This window comes from Salvelinus namaycush, chromosome 6, assembly GCF_016432855.1.
Source record: "Salvelinus namaycush isolate Seneca chromosome 6, SaNama_1.0, whole genome shotgun sequence".
Lineage (NCBI taxonomy): Eukaryota > Metazoa > Chordata > Actinopteri > Salmoniformes > Salmonidae > Salvelinus > Salvelinus namaycush.
The window spans coordinates 35,644,221-35,666,753 of NC_052312.1; the positions used below are offsets into that span (position 1 = coordinate 35,644,221).

The following is a 22,533-nucleotide window of genomic DNA, read 5'->3' on the forward strand; positions in this document are numbered from 1 at the left end:
ATGTTCAAAGCGTGGCTAATTTCCATTGGCCGAATTACACGTTAAACAATGATTTTGTTATCATAAAAAGCGATAAACTCATGTCTGATACATTGCAACACGTCAGTGAAAATAGATACATTCGTCAGCACTGTTGAAACATTGTTTTGTACATTTACAGTGTAACAATTTATGATAGGCTGATCCGGAAGCCCATACGGTCACCTTGGCTACCACTGTTGCTATGGCTTGTCATTCACAACTTCTCAGCGAAGTAACAGGCATGCATTGACGTCGAGGCTGTACTATAACGATCTTGCCCCCCAGACTACCTACAAATATGCTTTTAGTTTGCCAAATTCATATATTTTGCAAGGAAAAAAGTAAACTCTACAGAGTCATTCAGATTTTATTTGGAACGTGAGCCATTTTAATCGGGATTTGGCAACCATCTCTGGGACAAACTCATGGAAACTAGTACAGGTATAAAAAATGTATGGAATTTTGTTTGTCAACTATTGTCCATTCGCATCTCAGCTACTGTAATCATCTATTTCAAATGCCAGCATTCACTTGATTGTGCAATTGTCACAGGTTGTAGACCTCAACACAACATATTCGGTGTGGAATAGACCCTCCCCTTTCTTTTTAATGTGACCAGAGTTTTTTTCCCATTCCTCACATTGAAACCATGCCGGTGACTCAGTTGCAGACACTACCAACCCACCTCTCAACTGCTAACAACATTTAGCTGCTCGTCTACATTCAATTCAACACCTTCTCCCTCATCTTCAGTCTCACAATGATTGACAGTTTCAACTCCTCCACCTGTAAGTCTTCCAACTTCAACTGCACCACTGGAATCCCTGATTCCACCGACTGACACCATGATCAGTGGAGTGGTCCTGGCTCTCTGCTATCTTCTGGGCATAACATAGCAGTGAAAGCTGTGATCAGCTGTTGGCATCTGTACAGATACAACTTGAGTATGAAACTGTTCTTGAGCCTGACGTGTCAGATATGCTGAGCCTGCTAATATGTGTGGCGCTATTGGTCTATGCAATATTCTTCAGCTGGGACTTGGGCAACAGTCTCTGCAAGCTCTTTGTCGTCGTTGCCTACTGCTGTACATTCTCCAGCCTGCTGACCATCCTGTCGATGAGTGTCCAGCGCTACTACCAAGTTCTGCACCCCAGTGCTGGGTCAGGTGGCATGGGACAGTGGAGAGGGGGTTGTTTCCCATACTGTGGGGTGTTGGGGTTGTAATATCCTCACCGTTCCTGACAGTCAACATGGGGGGGGGGGGGGGGGGGGGGGTGTTGGCGATGGCGATACTTGGATTAGTATTACCTGTCTCCCTCCTACTAACATCCTACATCCGCCTCCATAAGACAGTGAAACATTCAGCTTTCTTTTGAAAGTCCAGGATGACTAGACTTGTGACCAGCATCATTGTGACTTTTGTCATCGGTTTAATGCCATTCCAAGTTGTTATCATCCTAAACATGTCAGGACATTTGGCCAAGTCTGAAAACCTGAAAAACTTCTCTACCAAGTTGTCTTTTGTTGTATTACTGACCTATGCCAACAGTTGCCTGAATCCATTTCTCTATGCCTTCGCTTCCGGTAACTTCTGCCTGAAGAATGGCCAGTCAGAAGACACCGCGATGCAGCTTCAAATGGGTTCTGTCAACAGTCCACCAAACACGTAACACATCTGACACACTCAATTGTTCATTTATGTTACAGGTTAGGCCTACATCAAGCTAGATGTTTTCACATGTTGGGTTTCATTAGGTGAGAGTTAATCTTAATTTAGATGTTTATCTTACTTGTTATTAGATGTTCCCCGCTAATTCTGTAGATATCCAGTCACTGAGCAGTTTTATGTGGGGAAATATGCACTGTTCCCTGCATGTCATGAATTTGCAGTGCATATTTACACCAATAATACCATGTACTTGCAAAACACTGTAGCTAGATATCTAGTTGATGATTATTCCTGATATGCTTGTTTTTCATTATTTTGTTCAGACAGGCACAGCAGGTCACAGCTACAACGGCCTGAGATGGACCCACAGCAGGGAAGCCGGTCCACCGCCCCTCTTGTCACTGCTCCTCTCCAGCCCGTGCTGTGTTCCGTACTACCTGAGAACACAGGTGTTCCCCCACCTGGATGCCCTCTGCCAGGCCAGAGGCCACTGCTTCAGACCATTGGACACCCAGTGGGTTGACTGGGGGAGCCATCGTCCCTCTGACCTCCCTGACAATAATACCTCCCTCTCCTCCCAGCAGTTGAAGATCAGCCTAGACCTTATCACCCGCTCCTCCTCCTTCATCTGCCTCCTGGGCCACCGATACGGCCCCTTTAGGCCGGAGCAGGACCCCACACCTCTCCCAGCTGCCGGTCCAGAACGAGAAGCCCTCTGGGGTGGAGAGGAACCTGCATGTTGCAGTGGAGGGAGGCTACCCCTGGGTCCTCACAGGGAGGAACCAAAAGTGCTCCCTGACAGAGCTGCAGATCACCCAGGCAGCCCTGATGGGTGACACCAGACACTGCTTCTTCTACTTCAGAGACTACTCTTTCCAGGGGGAAGAGGAGAATGAAGACAGGAACACAGATTAAGGTCAGAGGTCGTAGCTGAGCATGTTCTCCAAACAGACAGAGGAGGAGAGACACCGAGCCAGGGAGGTGAAGAACAGGGTAGTGGACAGCCTGCAACCTGTAAGGTTCTTCAGAACGCTGCAGGATCTGGGGGACCTAGTGAAGAGGGACTGGAGGGGCCTCATGGAACAGCTCTATGGGTCCCTGGACCAGCAGCCAACCTGTTCAGGTAAGTGAACCAGTGCAGCTCAGTTCTGTTAGTTGATCTAGTTCTGTTTACATCTACTTTGTTGAATTCAATTTAGTTCAACCAGCTTTGAAAAGACAGCGAATATGACTAACGTAGCTCAGTCCGGTTCATATTTATTGTGTTTTTCAGTGGTCTGCCGTATCTTCCAAGCCCTAAAGCAGTGCTTTCTCCCCTGCTCTTTAGGCCTCCTGGACTCCCTTGATAGATGTTGTCACGAAGGTGCTGTCCAGGCTCTGTGTCGCTGGTTTGCCCCCTCCACCCAGACCGCTGCTGTCATGGAGGAACTCAACACATTTAATGCCTCCCTCACTCATTCTGACACGTCTCAGAGTCTAGCAACTTCAAGGAATTCAACCAAGTTAACAGGGTAAGAACTTTGGTGACCACACTAAGCTGGATTCAGTGATGAATTACTGTGAGATGCAGATAGATGGAGTTATGCATTCATAGTGTTCAGATATTTTTTTAGCAATGAAAAACATATTTTGACTGTACTTCCTTTTTCCTTCAGTGACCATGACAAACGTGATTCCGGGGGGTCTATTTTTCTGCTCTGTGGTGAGAGGGGTTGTGGGAAGTGGTCCTCACTGGCCGCCTGGTGTCTTCAAGAGTTCCGGAAGAAGAATCCTAGAATCCCGGCCATCCCTCACTTCTGTGGAATCAGCAGCTCCAGTGTGGATATCAGATCTGTACTGAGAGACATCACCACTGTGCTACGCCTGGCCCATTATGGTAAACACTCCAGAGTGTTATTGCCTATGTCTGTGAAGGTTAGAAATGACTACAATGACATCAACATATGACACTTCTGTCAATTCCAAATGTAACCTGTTATTGCACCGTTGTATACTTACATTCCCAATTTGACATTTATTCAGAAATTTGTTTACACTCAATTACTTTTCCTGTGAATATAACCTTTACTGCTAGATAAGATGTATTTCTTTACTGACTTTAAAAAAATATATATGTATTTACTTTGTGCGAAACCCAACACTGACCTTGTTCTTAAGAAAGAAACAAGGTCAACATTGTCATACCACTCGTCTGGTCTAGACTGGTGAGACAGACCGATGGTTCCCTCTCATCTCACTCTTCTAAGTAACTAGTGTGGTATTTAAAAAAAAATTGTATATATACATTTGATTTATTCAGGGGAACCTAATTGAAACCAGGGTCTCATTCTCAATGGTGCCCTGAGAACAAACAATAAACAAATCAACATGATAATACAATAAAACAGCAAAAAATAAACTACAAGATATACCAACCATGTCATGCATGCAGATACATTGTGGTTCAGTGACACACATGGCCATGGCATAAACAGACGGCCATAGACAAAGAGGCTAATAGTGTTTTTAGTATTTATTTTTTGTGCAGCCCAGGAGGAAAACTTTTTGAAAGAAAATTCCACCAAAAAACTACATTTTGGTATTTGTTTCATTAGTGCACGCATCATACGTGAAAAGTTCTATATCTTGAAAACTTGATTGCTGACGTGCAAAACATTTTGGGACTGTATCAACAGTGGGCTAATGAAACCAATACCAAAATATTGTTTTTGAGTGGTATTTCCCTTTAAGTCGTTGTTAAGGCTCCACATTTACTGTTATTGTGTCTCTGTACTAGACCCCCAGGCTGAATGGAGTGAGGGGTTGTTATTGTGTCTCTGTACTAGGGCCCCAGGCTGAGTGGAGTGAGGGGTTGTTATTGTGTCTCTGTACTAGGCCCCCAGGCTGAGTGGAGTGAGGGGTTGTTATTGTGTCTCTGTACTAGGGTCCCAGGCTGAGTGGAGTGAGGGGTTGTTATTGTGTCTCTGTACTAGACCCCCAGGCTGAGTGGAGTGAGGGGTTGTTATTGTGTCTCTGTACTAGACCCCCAGGCTGAGTGGAGTGAGGGGTTGTTATTGTGTCTCTGTACTAGACCCCCAGGCTGAGTGGAGTGAGGGGTTGTTATTGTGTCTCTGTACTAGACCCCCAGGCTGAGTGGAGTGAGGGGTTGTTATTGTGTCTCTGTACTAGACCCCCAGGCTGAGTGGAGTGAGGGGTTGTTATTGTGTCTCTGTACTAGACCCCCAGGCTGAGTGGAGTGAGGGGTTGTTATTGTGTCTCTGTACTAGACCCCCAGGCTGAGTGGAGTGAGGGGTTGTTATTGTGTCTCTGTACTAGACCCCCAGGCTGAGTGGAGTGAGGGGTTGTTATTGTGTCTCTGTACTAGGGCCCCAGGCTGAGTGGAGTGAGGGGTTGTTATTGTGTCTCTGTACTAGACCCCCAGGCTGAGTGGAGTGAGGGGTTGTTATTGTGTCTCTGTACTAGGGCCCCAGGCTGAGTGGAGTGAGGGGTTGTTATTGTGTCTCTGTACTAGACCCCCAGGCTGAGTGGAGTGAGGGGTTGTTATTGTGTCTCTGTACTAGGGCCCCAGGCTGAGTGGAGTGAGGGGTTGTTATTGTGTCTCTGTACTAGACCCCCAGGCTGAGTGGAGTGAGGGGTTGTTATTGTGTCTCTGTACTAGGGCCCCAGGATGAGTGGAGTGAGGGGTTGTTATTGTGTCTCTGTACTAGACCCCCAGGCTGAGTGGAGTGAGGGGTTGTTATTGTGTCTCTGTACTAGGGCCCCAGGCTGAGTGGAGTGAGGGGTTGTTATTGTGTCTCTGTACTAGGGCCCCAGGCTGAGTGGAGTGAGGGGCTGTTATTGTGTCTCTGTACTAGGGTCCCAGGCTGAGTGGAGTGAGGGGTTGCAGCACCATGTAAAGCCCAGGTCATGTTTTGGTTCAGGCCTTCTCTTCTGCGGCTCTGGGACCCTGTGTTCTGGTTCTGGACGGACTGGACAGACTGACCGGGACCTTCGGGCTCTCAATGCAGGAGGTAATGCCTTACTTTGCCCAGACCACTACCAGTTGGGGTTCTTGTACAGTGTATTTTACATTGATATCATTCAAATAAATCAAGATGAAAAACAAAGCATATTATTTGATATAGTGAACATGAATTCCTAACATTTGTTCATTCATTGTCAGGTGAAGGACCTATGCTGGCTCCCTGACCCTCTGCCTCCCCAGTGTAAGATCCTCATCCCAGCGACATCCACAGACGTAACCTACCAGAGGCTGAACCTCAGCCCAGACATTCACACCCTCCCCAGGCCCGGCTTGTCAGACACCTGGGTCCGCCGCAGCGTCCTGCTCCAACACCTTGCCCTGCCAGGAGCCGCACAGGACCCTGCTGCAATTCATCTTGGGAACCAATACCAGGCTGGGATTTGGACCGCCTGCAGCTGTTGCTGGCGGTGGTGGCTAGCGAGCTGCAGAAGTGCGGCATCCTGAGGAGAAAGGAGGAGGAGGAGTTGATAGAGGAGTATGTGGAAGTGGATTCTATGGCGGAGCTGTGGGCCAGGGTGATTCAGCACTGGATCAATGACTATGGCGGGGTCAGTGAGGATACGGCCAGTCCAGCCAGCGCTGGATCAATGACTATGGTGGGGTCAGTGAGGGTGCGGTCAGTCCAGCCAGCGCTGGATCAATGACTATGGCGGGGTCAGTGAGGGTGCGGTCAGTCCAGCCAGCGCTGGATCAATGACTATGGCGGGGTCAGTGAGGGTACGGCCAGTCCAGCCAGCACTGGATCAATGACTATGGCGGGGTCAGTGAGGGTGCGGTCAGTCCAGCCAGCGCTGGATCAATGACTATGGCGGGGTCAGTGAGGATAGGGCCAGTCCAGCCAGCGCTGGATCAATGACTATGGCGGGGTCAGTGAGGATACGGCCAGTCCAGCCAGCGCTGGATCAATGACTATGGCGGGGTCAGTGAGGGTGCGGTCAGTCCAGCCAGCACTGGATCAATGACTATGGCGGGGTCAGTGAGGGTGCGGTCAGTCCAGCCAGCACTGGATCAATGACTATGGCGGGGTCAGTGAGGGTGCGGTCAGTCCAGCCAGCACTGGATCAATGACTATGGCGGGGTCAGTGAGGGTGCGGTCAGTCCAGCCAGCACTGGATCAATGACAATGGCGGGGTCAGTGAGGGTACGGCCAGTCCAGCCAGCACTGGATCAATGACTATGGCGGGGTCAGTGAGGGTGCGGTCAGTCCAGCCAGCACTGGATCAATGACTATGGCGGGGTCAGTGAGGGTGCGGTCAGTCCAGCCAGCACTGGATCAATGACTATGGCGGGGTCAGTGAGGGTGCGGTCAGTCCAGCCAGCACTGGATCAATGACTATGGCGGGGTCAGTGAGGGTGCGGTCAGTCCAGCCAGCACTGGATCAATGACTATGGCGGGGTCAGTGAGGGTACAGCCAGTCCAGCCAGCACTGGATCAATGACTATGGCGGGGTCAGTGAGGGTACGGCCAGTCCAGCCCAGCCAGCGCTGGATCAATGACTATGGCGGGGTCAGTGAGGGTACGGCCAGTCTAGCCAAAGGAACAGGAGAACCTACCTCTCAGGTGTCCAACATAGGTGGGATCATCTTTACCCTCTCTAGTTATTCAGTTGTTATTTTTTTTTAAGTGCCATACAGCGAGAATAACCACTGTAATCTTTTCTCAATAAAGGTGAAGAATTAACATTGTTAGTTATGGCATTCTATGATGAATTGTTGTATCTAACCTTTACTGCCTCCTTCTCTCCAGACCTCAGAGGCTGGGTATGGGACGCTCTCTGCCTCGTTCACCTCTCCCATGCTGGGCTGACTGAGGAGCAGGTCCTGGTCCTGCTGGAGGTTCTTGGTTACCCTGGGTACTTACAGGTTCTACCTCTGGAGTGGGCCCGGTCCCGCACTGCTGCTGGGCCCTGGGTTCAGGAGAGACCCAATGGAACACTGAGCCTCACCCACCAATCACTGGGCCAAGCCATGGGCCTCCTCCTGCTGAGTGAGTGAGTGAGTGGCAGACGGGAGCGGAAGTTACAAGCCTAGAAATAGAAAGCATAGAATGGACATTCTACAATGGCCTTCGTTTGTTGGTCTTTCCAACATGGTGGTGCTTTTTACTTGATTGATCATCTTTGTCTAACTATGAAAGTGGAGTATCTGCATGTAAGGGGAACTCTTGGACTCTGCACTAAGGAGTCCAACTGACCAATCATTTCATTTCCACTTCTCCTTAGTCTTCTATTTTTTGATCTGTGGGGGTCCGTCCCGGTAAAGGTTCAGGGGGCTTGAGGAGGACCAGACAGGGCTACCATCTCAGCCTGGCCCAGTTCTTACAGAGGCAGGGCAGGGAGCTCTGTAGCTGGCCTAAGATCCTGGAGGAGCTCCCCTGGCACCTGGAGCAGAGTGAGGCCTGGAGGGAGCTACACACCTTCTTCATAGAGCCACAGTAAGAGCATGGACATACACTTCACACATAAGGACACTAGGGGCACACAGTTACTGTTGGGGAAAATAGTTTAGCTGCAGATTAACTGTCATCATATATTTACCCTAACACTTAAACTGGGTGAGCCTTTTTATCGGATTACAAATTCGCATGTTTATCCATCATTTGTTTACATAACGGTATCCACTTACTATCTGACCCAAGGACTGTAGAGCACCTGTCTACAACTTGGAGACAGTCTCCTCAGCTGAGAATGGATGTTGTCAGGTACTGGACTCTCCTGATCCTCAGAGGTTATGACCCCTACACCTCGTACCAGAGCCTGCTGGGTAAGGGAAGCCACCCTCGTACTCTTGTTCAGTCAGGGCGATGGGCATTCCCTCCTGCTACACATACAGGTAAAATCATCATGGTTGCACATTTCAACACGCATTCAGCGTTGAACGTCACAAAACTGTAGAGATACCATCCGTAAATAATGTAGCTATTATTTCCATTCAATTCAGAGCAGAGAGAGGTACACAGCAACAGGGCCTTCATGACTGAGGCCCAAAGTGACGGCAACGGTAATTATTCTTCACTGATAACAAATTGACTATTGGCGATGTCTTAGTGATCTGTTACCAGTCATCATCATTGATCCTATGTGACCAGTGATTATGACTGTTTTTGTTTTTTGTTCCCCACCTGTAGAAGATGGTTGTCAGTGGGATCCAGGTGTGAAAGGGAGAGTGGAGATGTTGGTCTCTGAGTTGCTGCTCTGTCTGAACAGGAAGGGGGAAGCAGAGCAGATCCTACTGCAGGCTGAGAACACCCTCACACAGGTTAGTTAGATCTACCACTCACTCTTAAAGGGACACTTTATTTTCTTTCATTAGTCCACTGTTGATACCGGCTACATCATCATGATGATGCAAAATAAAACTTAACTTGCTGACATGCAGAATATTTCAGGACTATATCAACAGTGGACTAATTAAAAAATACCATAGTTGGAGTGGATTTTCCCTTTAAATCCTAGCCACTATGCTAAGACTTTACTTTAACACTGTAATTGCTCTAGTAATACCATTTCATGTTCTTAGTGTATAGACTTTCACTCAATTATGAAAGGCTTTCATACAGCCTGCTGAAATAATCACTCTGCTTCCCAATTTCCTGTCATTTCAGGCTAGTGAGCAGGACAGAAACAGGGACAGTGTGATGTTACTGCTGACAGTGCGGCAGACTTTGGCTGAGCTCTATGGAGACGGACCAGCACAGAGAGGCAGAGACATACTGTAGATCAGCTCTGAAGACCGCCCAGACACTCACCACTACCTGCCTTGAGAGACATGAGAGAATCACTGTTGGAAAGGGTATCTGTCCAGAGAGTCGGGGCAATATGGGTCTCAGGTTTTTAAATAAGCAACATGATTATGTATTTTTTTCATTCACAACGTAAGTAAATGCTTTTAGTGTGCTGAAATTATATGTATTTCATGTTTCGCCCCTATCAGGTCAGTTGCTTTGTGTACTCTGCCAGCTGCTGTTTGCAGACGTCCGAAACATCGAGGCCTCTCAGATACTCAGTGACATCATCAATATGGGACACCACAAACTCCACCTGTGTGCTGACGCCACTGTATCACTGCTCTGTGGGATACACAGGTGTGTCTTAAATAGCATAACTAGGTATAGTCTCATGTGTGACGTTTCTATACTCCATAGGTTCAGCTACAGGTGTTTCTATGTCTTTTGCTGTTGTTAGACCTAAACCCATGTGATTGACTTTTGGTACTGTATGTCTCAATTTAGGCAAGCTAAGATTAATGTGATGATTTAAAAAAAAATGTGTATGTGACAGACTCAGCCTGCAAGACCCACATGGTGCTGAGAAGCACCTCCGGGTTGCCTTGAAAGACCAGGAGGCGCTGGTATGGTTGAGAGCACCCTCTAGTGGTGGAGGAGTGCCTGGCAGACGTCTTGGCCGACACCTGCGCAGGGTGAGACTACTTCTCTTCTAGTGTTCTTCTGGGTCTTCTTCTCCTCTTCTTCGTCATTAATTGTGTCCTCCATCGTCTCCTCAGTAGTTTCTCCTCTGTCATTGTTCTCCCTCTTCTCTCTATTCCTCCTCTCATCCCCTCCTCAGTAGTTTACTCAGTCAGTCACAGTATATGAATGTTACAGTGTGGTGAAGATGTGACGTGTTCAGGTTGAGGCAGAGGCTAGCAGTGGAGCTGTATCGACACGGTGCACGTCAAAGACCAGGACATGAAGCTTTGTCCCCCACATCGCCACGTCTTCAGGCGAAGGGATGCAGCCTCGCACACACCTTGGTCAAACTTGGTAATTATTTCATTTTTCAAACAGAAGCACCACAACTCTCAATCATTCTTACACTTTTTTTCTAGACTGTTAGCAACTACACAGAGTGTAATATGTTTAGCTTGTGTGTGTCATGGCAGGCAGGCAGATATTTCATGGCTCCGGTAAGACAGAGAGTAGAGAGGCTGTTGAACTGCTGCAGAGAGGTCTGGACCTGTACATCTGCTTCCTGGGGTCTGATCACACACTGACCAGAGACTTACAACAGTAAGCCTTCTTTAGCTCCTACACAATTTAAAATTCTAACATTTTCTTCTTGCATTTCCATAGGATCTAAGAGAAACTTACAGGTCATTGGACCTAACGGAGTTGACTTTTGTCCTTTTAGGGTTTTAAACACAGAATCCAGGAGACCTCTGACCACTTGTGCCTTCAGGTTCAGACCCCTCTCCCACCTCTCCACTAGGAGACTAAGCAGTGGGACCAGACCCAACACAGCCGGACCCCTCCACTCCCACCTGGCCTGGTACAGGGGCACCACACACACCCCTCTGGACCCCTCCGTAAACAGATCCCTGTCAGCCCCATCCAACAAGTTCCGCAATACACAGCCAGAACTGAAACCAGAACTGGTGGAGTACCAGAACTACAACAACAGACAGAAAAAACTGTCTTCTTCTCCCAGGCCCTGGTCTGCCTTCCAGACCCCACAGGGTTTGGGCCACAGAGTGACATCAGAAACCTGATCTCCGAACTCAAACCCAGTCCTGCTTCAGCACCGGGCTTTCGTTCCATAGACAGGACCCAAGTGCTGCATAGGGCAGGCTGGTGCCACCTACCAGGCAGGTACGGGCTGGAGGAACGGACAGTAACCACTTTGAACAGAGAGATTGGATCCCCTTTGCACACACAGAGATGCACACCGCTGGTCAGACAGAGAGGCCAGGGACAGGGAGGAGAAACGAGCTGGAGAGACAGTGTCTTATTCCGCCAGGAGGCACTAGAGAGAAGAGAAAGATCAAGAGAAGACTACTCTCATGGTGACCACTGAACTGTTTGTGTTTATTCTTTTACCACTTTTGATACCAATCAGCTGTTTTTCTTTTCCATATAAATGTAAATATAATTGTTGCATGTTTACATGGGGTGAAATGGACAGAAACTAAATTATTTGACTTCATGTTGTCAAATGAATCGATCCTTTTTAGTTTTCTGTAGGGTTGCATCTAAATATTGTTAAAATGTTTTGTAAGATGGTTAAGCTTCTCATCCTGGTGCGCAACAACATTGACCTTTTATCTGAAGGCAGTACTTATAGTATTTCTAGTCAAGTGGGTGACTATTCGTTTCAAGTGTATTAGTCTAAAAATAAATCTCTTTGCCAAAATTCGTCATCTCTCCCATGTCTTATTCGACTAGTAGTTGTTCTGAAATGTTTATTGCTTGCCTACATTTTACTCCCTCTGTTTAATATAACACACATACATTAATTATTCATTTCGGTTGCCTATCCTGACATGAAGTTTGTTCCATAGAAAGTATGTGACTCTGATGTGTGCCACAGAAAGTATTTGACTGTAGTGACAAAATTAAGGAAATTAGAAGGGGGGGAGGATTTTGGCCAAAATCCCCCCCCCCCCCCCTTTCTATCTTGGGACTGCAAGGCCTGGCACACTTCATAATCATTTTGGTAGCTCATGTTGACCAGTAGTGTGTGCCACAGAAAGCCACATTCGAGTATAAATAAACATTTATTTTAGAAGCATTTTGTAATGTTTAAGAAAATAAAGATAATATGCAAATACCAGCACACAATAACACAAAAACATGTAAATACAATCTTTATAATCCACAACTGTGACGCTGATAATATACAGTATGTTTTTCATAGCAGTGTAGCCATATCACCTTATAGTCATAAGAAGAATGAGTGTGTGTATGTGGTACACGTTGGATTTTGGACAAGCCAAAGTGATGGAAAATAAATCAGTTCATTCTGTCTTCATTGTATATCATGATATCTGTGACGCAAGACAATACCATATCTTATAATTAAAAATACAAACCAAACCTGTTGTATCATTTGAGGTTAAATACATTGAGAAATCAGGACAAGGGAGAATCAATGTAACTTTAGCAAATCAAATGTATTTTTAAGTTATCAATTTGTACAATATGTGCTGAAACCATAAATACATGTTATGGTAAATGTCATATTTCATGATGGAATCTACCATATTCTAAAATGTAACATATACAGTATATTATATGCCATATGACAAGTAGAAAACTGCTACCTAACCTGTTCACTGCTAGAGTAAAAGCACAACAAACATATGTTTGTATTATAAACAGAGCAACAGGTAGAAGTGTATTCCTAGTACAAAAGTAAATCAGTATCAAAGTGCTTTTTGAATAAGTGGCTATTGAATCAGCATTCACAAACAGCAAGGGACTTTGCAGTTATGATGCCTGCAGCTCAACTCATTCAACCAATTAGGCAACAGTACACAGCGAAGTCTTGGTGATTGTCCACTCAACCCTTAAAGAGAAGACAACTTCAAGAATGCCGCAATTGTAGGTCACAGAGAAAGAACAACAGTACAGCACTTTATCCAGGCCGAGAGGTATTAAGGAGCTGGTCATTTTCTGGCCTTGTAGACTAGAATTAGAATCCTGAACATAATGTGAGCTGCAATAGGGAGCCCGTCCAGGGAGCAAATCAGTGGAGGGGAATCTGAGAATGCAGGCAGTTCAGCAGGGTGTGAGTTGAAGTAGTCAAATCTGGAGCTGACAAGGCTCTGACTTAGCATCTTGGGGGCATCGCTGGATGGTGTGGCGGAAGAAGCAGAACGTTCAGGTGAGGGCTGGAATGTAAATGACGTGATCATCTCGGATGATCTAACATCTGAGAATGGGCAGGCATTCCCTCGGATGAAGAGCATCGCCGTCTTGCTGATTATGTGCTGTCATCCAGGTGGAAATGTCACCTCCATATCTGATGGAGGAAAATAGATAAGTTCAGTGTCCTGTGAATAAGTTTATGTATATGTACTGTACATGTATGTGTATATATTTTATTTTAATTTCTATTATTATCATTATTGTGGGTGGGGGGTGGGGGGTGGGGGGAGGTTGATGGGGATGGAGGTGCTGGGGGTGTCCTATTGAGGGTGAAGGGACCTATTGGGGAGGAGATTCTTCATGGAGGCACATTCAGTCATAGTTTTGTTTTTTATATTATTATACATTTATACATTTTTTTCTTATAATAGAGAAAAAAATAACAGTTAACTGATTATGGATATGCACTCATGTTGACTTATAAACTCAGCAAAAAAAGAAAACGTCCTCACTGTCAACTGTGTTTATTTTCAGCAAACTTAACATATGTTCATACAAATATTTACACAACAAGATTCAACAACTGAAACATAAACTGAACAAGTTCCACAGACATGTGACTAACAGAAATTGAATAAAGTGTCCCTGAACAAAGGGGGGGGGGGTCAAAATCAAAAGTAACAGTCAGTATCTGGTGTGGCCACCAGCTGCATTAAGTACTGCAGTGCATCTCCTCCTCATGGACTACACCAGATTAACCAATTCTTGCTGTGAGATGTTACCACATTCTTCCACCAAGGCACCTGCAAGTTCCCGGACATTTCTGAACAACTACTAGTCGAATAAGACATGTGAGAGATTACGAATTTTGGCAAAGAGATTTATTTATAGACTAATACACTTGAAACAAATAGCCAAACCGAAAACTGCAGAAATGACTAGCGAAATCTCAACCAGCAAGCAAGTCTCAGCAATGAAGAATTTAGTGTGTGCGCGTTCACACGAAGGGTTGCAGTTGCTGGCAGGGGGGAGATTTTCGGCACAACACCTGCATACGCAATGAAACGTTGACCTACAATTAATATTTTTTTTACTGGAAGACTAGCCAAATCTAGTACACACTTCGGATACGAGGTTGGTGTCTCTTTTTTTGATCAAAATTAAACATATCTTGTAATTGAACAAAATAGTAAGGTGGCAAATAACTGGCTACCGTATACCGATAATACGGGACCTATTTTTCTAAACGGCTTATCAAAAAGTTGATTGTAGGCCTAGTAGTATTTCCACTGAAATGGCAAACATGCTAATTGCTAACCCGTTAGCAAACATTTTTACGACCCCAATAATCTCAAAACATTGATGGCTTGATCACAAGATAACACTGTTGAAGGTAATATATTTCTGAAACGCTGTTGAAAAGCCGATAATACGGGTTGCTCCCCTATAGGATTTCAATTTTAAAAAAAATCCTTAATCCAAAAGTAAATCCTATCAGATTTTGGAACCAGTCCTATTGGACCCCAATAGGATACGATCTGACAGATCTTTCTTTTGGATTCTAATAGAATTGTTTTATTGGAATACTAGGATTTTTTTTACTAGGGATATCGGTCTCAGTCACCAGATCTCAACCCAATTAAACACTTATGGGAGATTCTGGTGCGGCGCCTAATACAGCGTTTTCCTCCACCATCAACAAAACACCAAATTGTGGAAGAATGGTGTAGCATCCCTCCAATAGAGTTCCAGACACTTGTAGAATCTATACCAAGTGCATTGAAGCTATTGGGTCATCGGCTGCATTTACACCTAAAGCCCAAATCTGATCTTTATTTCACTAATTTGGACCGATCAGCTCTGAAAAATATATTTTGTGATTGTTTTTAAATACCGATTAGTGGGAAAAATATCAGAACTGGGCTGTCTAAACGCAGCCATGGTGGCCATACGATCTATTAAGACGATTTATGCTGACGTTTCCTTTATTTTGGCAGTTACCTGTACCTGGTGCAAAAGGGAGTCGCCCATACAGTCATTTTATCCAGGACAATCTACGGAAGCGCGGTGCCACTTTATCGTTGAGCAACCTCTTGATACCAGCCGCTAACGACAAGCATAATCGTTTATTTATTATTGCACACCAGGTAGGCTACTTTGTTTTTAATTAAGATGTGCGTTGACATTAAACGTGTACAACTTTAGAATCGCTTATGTTCTCCAATTCTCTTGATTACCTTCTTCATTTAAAGTAAAAAACAACAATGATACGTCGTTGTGGATTTTTGTTTTTGTTAAAACAAAATTAAGATGTTCTAATAGGATGTTGAATTAATGTGACAATTTAAATTGTATACAGTTGTTCTCTACAATAGAAAATATTTCTTAATTGAATTCCTTATCTTCTCAAATGTTAATTTATGCGATGTTGGGTAGTCATGAGTCACTCCCTCAAGTATTACCTTATCTCATGATTAATGACTCCCTTGCACAATAATCATGAGAGGTTTCTTGGGCAGTTTATAAACTGCAAGATAAGCCTTAGTCATGATATGGGGCCAGTTTCCTGGACAAAGATTAAGTTTAGTCCTGGACTAAGAAGGGTCTTCAATGGAGATTCTCCATTTTAAAGTGTTTTTCAGTCCAGGACTAGGCTTAATCTGTGTTCATTAGTTTTCTGAAAAGTGTAAAGGGAAAGTAGGTTAACCCACGAAGGCTATAACTAGTATCTGTTAATTAAACCAGGGCAAAATAATGTTTTATCAGCTGACATGAGAACATCATCCATGCAGAAGGTTGTTTTATTGTAGGAGGGGGAAAAAATTGCCTGATGACTCATACTGAATTTAATTTGACTGCTCTATTGGTCATCAAGGAGAAGAAATGTTAGGGGGCGAGGCATTTGGCCGGAGTGAGGCGGATTGGTAGCCAGGCGGATTGGTAGCCAGGCAAGAAAAAAATGTTTGCCAGCTGAAACAATGGGCCAGTGTTTTGCATGGCAGGGTGCCCCGGTTGGGTGGAGATTTCACTTAAGGACCAATGGAATAGTCTAAAATGTTTAAACTCCGCCCACCCAGGGCACCGGGCCATACAAAACGAACTCACTCACCCCTCTTTGTTTTTGGGAGGGAACTAGCCTAGTGTATCGTGTGGGGGAGGACAATGAAGAAAGCCCTTGGGCAAGATGAGACTAATGCTACTGATTGGCTGGAGATATGAGAGCACTCCCTCATCTCTTTCTCTGCTCAGACAAGTTATTTGCAAATAAAGGTTAAATAAATAATATAAACATTTGTGAGCAAGTGGTGAGATCAAAACCGGTATCAACATTAGAGAACATCTGGTTTAACTGCTGTGTCTCTCCACAGACCTTATTTGAACTATTAACTGACACATGGTCCCTAACTCTATCAGTTCAGAGTGGAACGTTATCACAAAACAGGTCTGGATTCCAGGCTATCCTAGGGACCGGTATCAAAGTTTAATGGCAAGTTTTTCCTGCCCCATATCTTTATAGCATGACGCACCACCCTGAGTTTAAGAGGGCCGGGAAGAAGCCTGGCCTCCAGGTGTGGAGAGTTGAGAGTCTGGACCTGGTGGCCGTGCCAGAGAGTCTGCATGGCGGGTTCTACTCAGGGGACGCATACCTTGTTCTTAATACCATCAAGCAACGTTCTGGGCATCTACAGTATGACCTTCACTTCTGGCAAGGTAAAACTTGATCTGGTCGAATAGACTGTATTTCTTGAAATGCTGTACAGTGTTTGTACATTTCAGCCCACTGATATGTGCTTATGCACTTTTACAATTGAAATCCATTCCATTATTTGTGAAAATGTTTGAAATGTGACCAATCATTATTTCTCTGGTCCTGCAGGAGATGACTGTACACAAGATGAGAGTGGAGCAGCAGCCATTTTTACCATCCAAATGGATGACTACCTGGGTGGCAAACCTATTCAGTATCGTGAGGTGCAGGGTTACGAGTCAAGAACATTTTCAGGCTACTTCAAAACTGGACTGAAGTACATGGTAATGTTTCAAAACGAGTTAAAAGAAACAATGGAAGTCACACAGTCTGCGTATGCTCCCAACAATTTAATGGGTAAATCAACATTTTGGCACACAGTCTCTTCTTCAGTGTTCACAGCACCTTCTACGCAAAAAGGAACTGTGTACTGGGTAGAAGGTACTGTGGACAAAAACGTTGGTTTACCTGTTAAATTGTTGGGAGCACACTGTATGTATAGAGTATGCGATAATGTATTTATTTTTAAACAGTTTACTATTCCGTTAGTCAGCACCTCCACCATCATTTTGGGGTGTGCTACCTCATGCTTTTTACTGGAATGTTGAGACAAGCAAATACATTTAACAAACTTATTGAATATCTCAAGAACTCCTCCACTTATCTTATTGATTATCTTCCCAATCTTTACCTTAGAAAGGGGGTGTGGCTTCAGGGTTCAAGCACGTGGTGTCCAATGAGGTTAAGCTGCAGCGTGTGCTCCAGGTCAGGGGTCGGCGTGTGGTTCGGGCCACAGAGGTAGCAGTTAGTTGGGACAGCTTCAACCAGGGAGACATTTTTATCCTCGACCTGGGCAACGTGAGTTCACTGAAATCTATAAGAGTTTCTACAGCAACCTATCTACAGTATGTACAAGTCAAGGAAACATATACTGATTTAATTTAGTGAAATTATTTGCAGATTTTAGTGGAATTGTCTTTGTACAATGTAGGCTAAAACTGTATTGTCATTGCTCATGTTAGTAAGCTGTTATTGTAAGTAATCCACTTTGAAACCAATACTGTTTTAGTCATGAATAATGTAAAAGATCATTTGTATACGTTGCGGTATGCTTTAACATAGTCAACAGGCAGAGGAGTTAGAGCTACAGAAGTACACTTGGTCCACTGTACTGATAATCTTCACTCGTCTGTATTACAGGAGGTTTATCAATGGTGTGGTTCCAAGGCCAATAACTTTGAGAAGTTGAAGGCCACTCAGGTGTCAAAGGATATCCGTGACAATGAACGATGTGGGCGAGCTGAGTTGTACATATGTGACGAGGGGGCAGAATGTGAGAAGATGCTGGAGGTGAGTCTTTCAATGAGGAGAAAGGGATGGAAAAAATAGTTCATTCCTATACACTTAAAATCATGCAATTGTTTATATGCTCCCAATAAACATCTATAGTTAGTTACCTTTTAACACAATGGTGATAATTTGCTGTGAGATGCCTGACTCGTGGTCTCGTTCCAGATTCTTGGACCCAAACCCGAGTTGCCTGAGGCAAATGCAGATGACACAAATACAGACGTGTCCAACAGGAAGCTGGCAAAATTATACAAGGTCAGATCCATTTTCGAATTAAACAATTGAATCGTTAAATATTATGTAATAAACAGTTTTTGAGCATACCTTCAAATACTAATATTAAATTGAAATGTTTTTCCAAAAGGTGTCTAATGCCAGTGGGGATATGGGCATGGATATGGTAGCATCGGAGAACCCGTTTTCACAGAATGCCCTGGAGTCAAGTGACTGCTTTATCTTGGACAATGGCCCCAATGGCATGATCTTTGTCTGGAAAGGTATTGGTTTCTTCTCAGCAGCTGGTCTCTATGACTTCTTTTGACTGTAAAACCCCAAGCTTTAATCTTCCCTTAGATTAGACAATACTTTTGAATACTGTTGCGCCTGGAAGTCACTTAGTTCTTCTGCCTTTGCAGTTTAATCATGAGTTTATTTGGAATGAAAACAGGTAAGGACGCTAACAAAGAGGAGAGAAGTGCGGTGATGAGTGCTGCCGAACAGTTTATCACAAAGATGGGCTACCCGAAACACACCCAGGTCCAGATCCTACCTGAGAATGGGGAGACCCCTCTGTTCAAGCAGTTCTTCAAAATCTGGCGTGACGCGGACCATACAGTGGGGTTGGGAACCGCCTACGTGTCCAACAAAATCGCCAAGATCAAGAAGGTTCCCTTCGACGCCTCCACTCTCCATCACTCAGGCGCCATGGCGGCTCAGCATGGGATGGTGGACGAGGGGAATGGAGAGAAGCAGGTTTTTTGGCGGGGATTCTGGGGTTTTCTCAGTAAACACCATATAGTATGATGGTAGTTACCCTTAAATATTGTGTTTCAAGGTTTAGGGTAGTCATGTGTCCTCAGTAAAGGGATTACGACTGTGGGCCTACACACCCACCAAAAAGGTGTCACAATCAAGCTTTTGAGAAAAGAGCTGCAAGGGGTGTTATCTTTTTTCCATTTATGGACTACTACTAGCAAGAGCTGTATTTACCTGTTAACCTCTGTAGATCTGGCGTATTGAGGGAGCTGACAAGGTGCCTGTGGAGCCCTCCACTTATGGACGATTCTATGGGGGAGACAGCTACATCATCCTCTACAACTACCAGCATGGAGGGCGTAACGGACAGGTCATCTACATATGGTAAAGACAATGGAGATTATCCTTCTGGAAGCGACAGCAGGAAGCTTTATGTGTTATTACATAGTCTTACAGCAAAAACTGCTAGCGTCCTTCTATCGTTACAGTAGGCTTCATCATTTATGAGCCCCAGGGCTTTTGTTACATACTGTATTAGACACATCTAAACCAACTATATACTGTATGATATAACCTAAGCATAAATGTATGTTAATAGCACTTGAAAAGTACTCCTTTTTCACAGGCAAGGAGTGGATTCTAGCCAGGATGAAATTGGCGCCTCGGCCATCTTGGCTGCTCAGCTGGATGACGAGTTGGGAGGAGGGGCAGTACAGGTGACTGGATCGTTTTGATTTATCGCAGTCTGCCCCGGATAATACGGTCCAGGTCATTTTTAATCAAGATGCACTGGATTACAGAATTTAACAATATTAGTCAGTAGTTTTGTCTGCAGACGCTGGATTTATATGAATACGTTTCCATGGTCATGGATATCAACAGGGTCAGAGCATTGGTCTGTAAAATGAAATGGAAATGAGGGAAGGTTAGGTTTAAAGCCAGGTATGACTCACTCTGATTTTCTGTCTGTTTCTACAATAATGAAGGTACGGGTGATCCAGGGTAAGGAGCCCGCCCACCTCATGAGTCTTTTCGGGGGGCAGCCGATGGTAGTGCACCAGGGTGGTACCTCCAGAGAGGGTGGCCAGGCCCAGGCTGCAGACACACAGCTGTTCCAGGTGAGGTCCAACCCTGCTGGCTGCACACGTGCCATAGAGGTGAGTAACAACAGGAGATGGGAAAAGCTCAATGTTTTGTACATCTATTTGGTTCTTTTTTGGGTGTATTCACTAGAATCCAAACGGACGCAAACAAGCCGAAACGGGGAAGGACTAATCTGAACATGTCCAATAAGAAAGGCATCACAAAATGTCTTTGCTACAGTGTACACTAATACACCACAGTAGATAGTGGAGTAGCCAGCCATTGTGATGTATGGTTGGTTTGTTGGTGATGCTAACTACAGGCCGTTTCCTACTGCAGAACTGTAGTTAGTACTTCCAGTGTACAGTATTTTAACTGCCTCCTTTTTTCCTCTCTCCACTCAAGGTTGATGTTGCTGCCTCAAATCTGAACTCCAACGATGTCTTTGTGCTGGTGACCCCGGCATCCTCCTTCATGTGGGTGGGAAAGGGGACAAGTGACAGTGAGAAGCATGGAGCTCAAAAGCTATGTGACCTTCTAGGGGTCTCAGCCTCAGAGCTGGCCGAGGGTGAAGAATCAGGTACGTTCCCTGTCAGCAGTCAAATTCACTAGGAAATGATGTTTAGCCAATAGCCACAGTGTTACTTATTATGAGGATACAAGACAAAGCTTTTCCAACTGCTCCATCTTCTTCCAGATCCACAATTGTATGTGTTTGTGTGTCAAGATGACTTTTGGGATGCTCTGGGAGGTAAAGCGGACTACCGTACCTCAGCCAGACTGAAAAACAAAATGGACGTTCATCCACCACGCCTGTTTGCCTGCTCCAACAAAACTGGCCAGTTCGTTGTGAGTCTGCCCTGTTATAACTGTAGTACAGCACTTTCCAACTTCCTTTGCTGCATTCCTGTTTACATGTTTGACATGATTTGAATATCCATTTGGACAAATTCAGTTTCTTCTGCTAATGAAATAGCCTTTGATCCACATTTTATACATAAGTGTGGGAAAACATTTCCATGTCCTCCTGAATGTGCACTGAACTGGCCCATTGTCAAAATGCCACAATACTATTTATACAGATTGAAGAGGTGCCTGGGGAGATGACACAAGAAGACCTGGCCCCAGATGATGTCATGCTCTTGGACACCTGGGAACAGGTGACTAGTAGAGGGATTGTCAAGGTGCAACCAGGTCCACGTTCAGCAGCCGAACGTTGTGGAAATGCCATGAATAGAACAAACGCAATTCCTTATTCCACATGTCAGAGGGGCATGTATGTTCTACATAGCATATTTCGATCTGAACGTTCCACCCTGCTGAACGTGCCTCAGGTTTTTTGCTAATAATGCACACCTATTGATTCGCTTAACACTTTCCATGTACCCTTCAGATCTTTGTTTGGATCGGAGGTGAAGCGCAAGAGGAGGAGAAGACAGAGGGTATAGCCTCAGGTAAGCAATGGTGGTTTTAAAACAAGATCACATAATTACCTGATAAAAGTGCAGACGGGAACTTAAATGTGCCGTTTCATTAAATTAACTGTTCTTTCTTTCCTCACTGCTCCTGCCTATTTCCTGTTCTGTGGTCAGCCATTCGTTACATAGAGACAGACCCTACCAAGCGGGACGGCAGTACGCCCATAGTGAAGTTAAAGCAAGGTCATGAGCCTCCCACGTTCACTGGCTGGTTCTTGGGCTGGGATCATGAGTACTGGAGCAGTAATCCCATGGAACGGGCCATGGTTGGACTCCGTGTCTGAACCACTCCAGGGCGAGGTTTCCCCTAGTGGCAACTTCACCCAAAGCCTCTACTTGACTCATTTGTGCAACTAACTAGGTATCCTCTTTCCTTTCAACTGTTAGACTGCCCATGGATACCAATTTGTGATGGATAATATACTCTTCACACTAGTGCTGATTTGATCTAATGGTTTTCATGTAATCCACACTACACAGTTTAGTCATTTCCTTTTCTTACACACTACTGTTAGCCCATGTTTTTTTAGCAGTATATTACTACATTTGCAATAAATGGGACAAGAGTTTTTTCGCTTCTGTACCATGCCCTGTTGGGCA

The 22,533-nt window shown here is 44.9% G+C and overlaps 2 protein-coding genes across 3 annotated transcripts; both read left to right on the forward strand.

Moving 5' to 3' along the window:
- Nucleotides 1-135: 135 nt before the first annotated feature.
- On the forward strand, nt 136-11,842 carry LOC120049923 (tetratricopeptide repeat protein 41). Of its 2 annotated transcripts, XM_038996430.1 has the most exons (17): nt 136-462; nt 2,014-2,813; nt 3,018-3,201; nt 3,346-3,566; nt 5,545-5,700; nt 5,853-7,288; nt 7,462-7,701; nt 7,977-8,148; nt 8,353-8,546; nt 8,655-8,714; nt 8,842-8,972; nt 9,319-9,506; nt 9,648-9,798; nt 9,995-10,133; nt 10,318-10,476; nt 10,596-10,722; nt 10,844-11,842. In XM_038996430.1, exons 6-12 carry the CDS (start codon nt 7,150-7,152, stop codon nt 9,430-9,432), a joined length of 1,050 nt encoding a protein of 349 aa, XP_038852358.1. In that variant the 5' UTR covers nt 136-462; nt 2,014-2,813; nt 3,018-3,201; nt 3,346-3,566; nt 5,545-5,700; nt 5,853-7,149; the 3' UTR covers nt 9,433-9,506; nt 9,648-9,798; nt 9,995-10,133; nt 10,318-10,476; nt 10,596-10,722; nt 10,844-11,842. The 2 variants fall into 2 exon arrangements, with proteins under 2 accessions (XP_038852358.1, XP_038852359.1); XM_038996431.1 differs by lacking the exons at nt 136-462; nt 2,014-2,813; nt 3,018-3,201; nt 3,346-3,566 and having other exon boundaries at nt 4,192-5,700; nt 10,343-10,476.
- A 4,975-nt stretch (nt 11,843-16,817) lies between these two features.
- Nucleotides 16,818-22,217, forward strand: LOC120049354 (gelsolin-like). Its single transcript, XM_038995620.1, has 15 exons — nt 16,818-17,010; nt 17,177-17,331; nt 17,744-17,905; nt 18,248-18,397; nt 18,563-18,652; nt 18,762-18,894; nt 19,065-19,369; nt 19,623-19,756; nt 19,998-20,088; nt 20,359-20,529; nt 20,861-21,035; nt 21,183-21,304; nt 21,538-21,615; nt 21,849-21,909; nt 22,048-22,217. Exons 1-15 carry the CDS (start codon nt 16,818-16,820, stop codon nt 22,215-22,217), a joined length of 2,190 nt encoding a protein of 729 aa, XP_038851548.1.
- The last annotated feature ends 316 nt before the right edge of the window (nt 22,218-22,533 follow it).

What these genes read in the sequence shown, in the direction of transcription:
- LOC120049354 (XM_038995620.1), top strand. Translation starts at nt 16,818, where the DNA reads ATGACGCACCACCCTGAGTTTAAGAGGGCCGGGAAGAAGCCTGGCCTC. An exon ending in TTATCCTCGACCTGGGCAAC is followed by an intron (nt 17,906 to 18,247) that starts GTGAGTTCACTG and finishes TCTGTATTACAG; the next exon opens with GAGGTTTATCAATGGTGTGG. An exon ending in GGCCGAGGGTGAAGAATCAG is followed by an intron (nt 21,036 to 21,182) that starts GTACGTTCCCTG and finishes TTGTGTGTCAAG; the next exon opens with ATGACTTTTGGGATGCTCTG.
- LOC120049923 (XM_038996430.1), top strand. Translation starts at nt 7,150, where the DNA reads ATGACTATGGCGGGGTCAGTGAGGGTACGGCCAGTCCAGCCCAGCCAG. An exon ending in CCCTCCTGCTACACATACAG is followed by an intron (nt 8,547 to 8,654) that starts GTAAAATCATCA and finishes CATTCAATTCAG; the next exon opens with AGCAGAGAGAGGTACACAGC. An exon ending in CTGAGAACACCCTCACACAG is followed by an intron (nt 8,973 to 9,318) that starts GTTAGTTAGATC and finishes CTGTCATTTCAG; the next exon opens with GCTAGTGAGCAGGACAGAAA.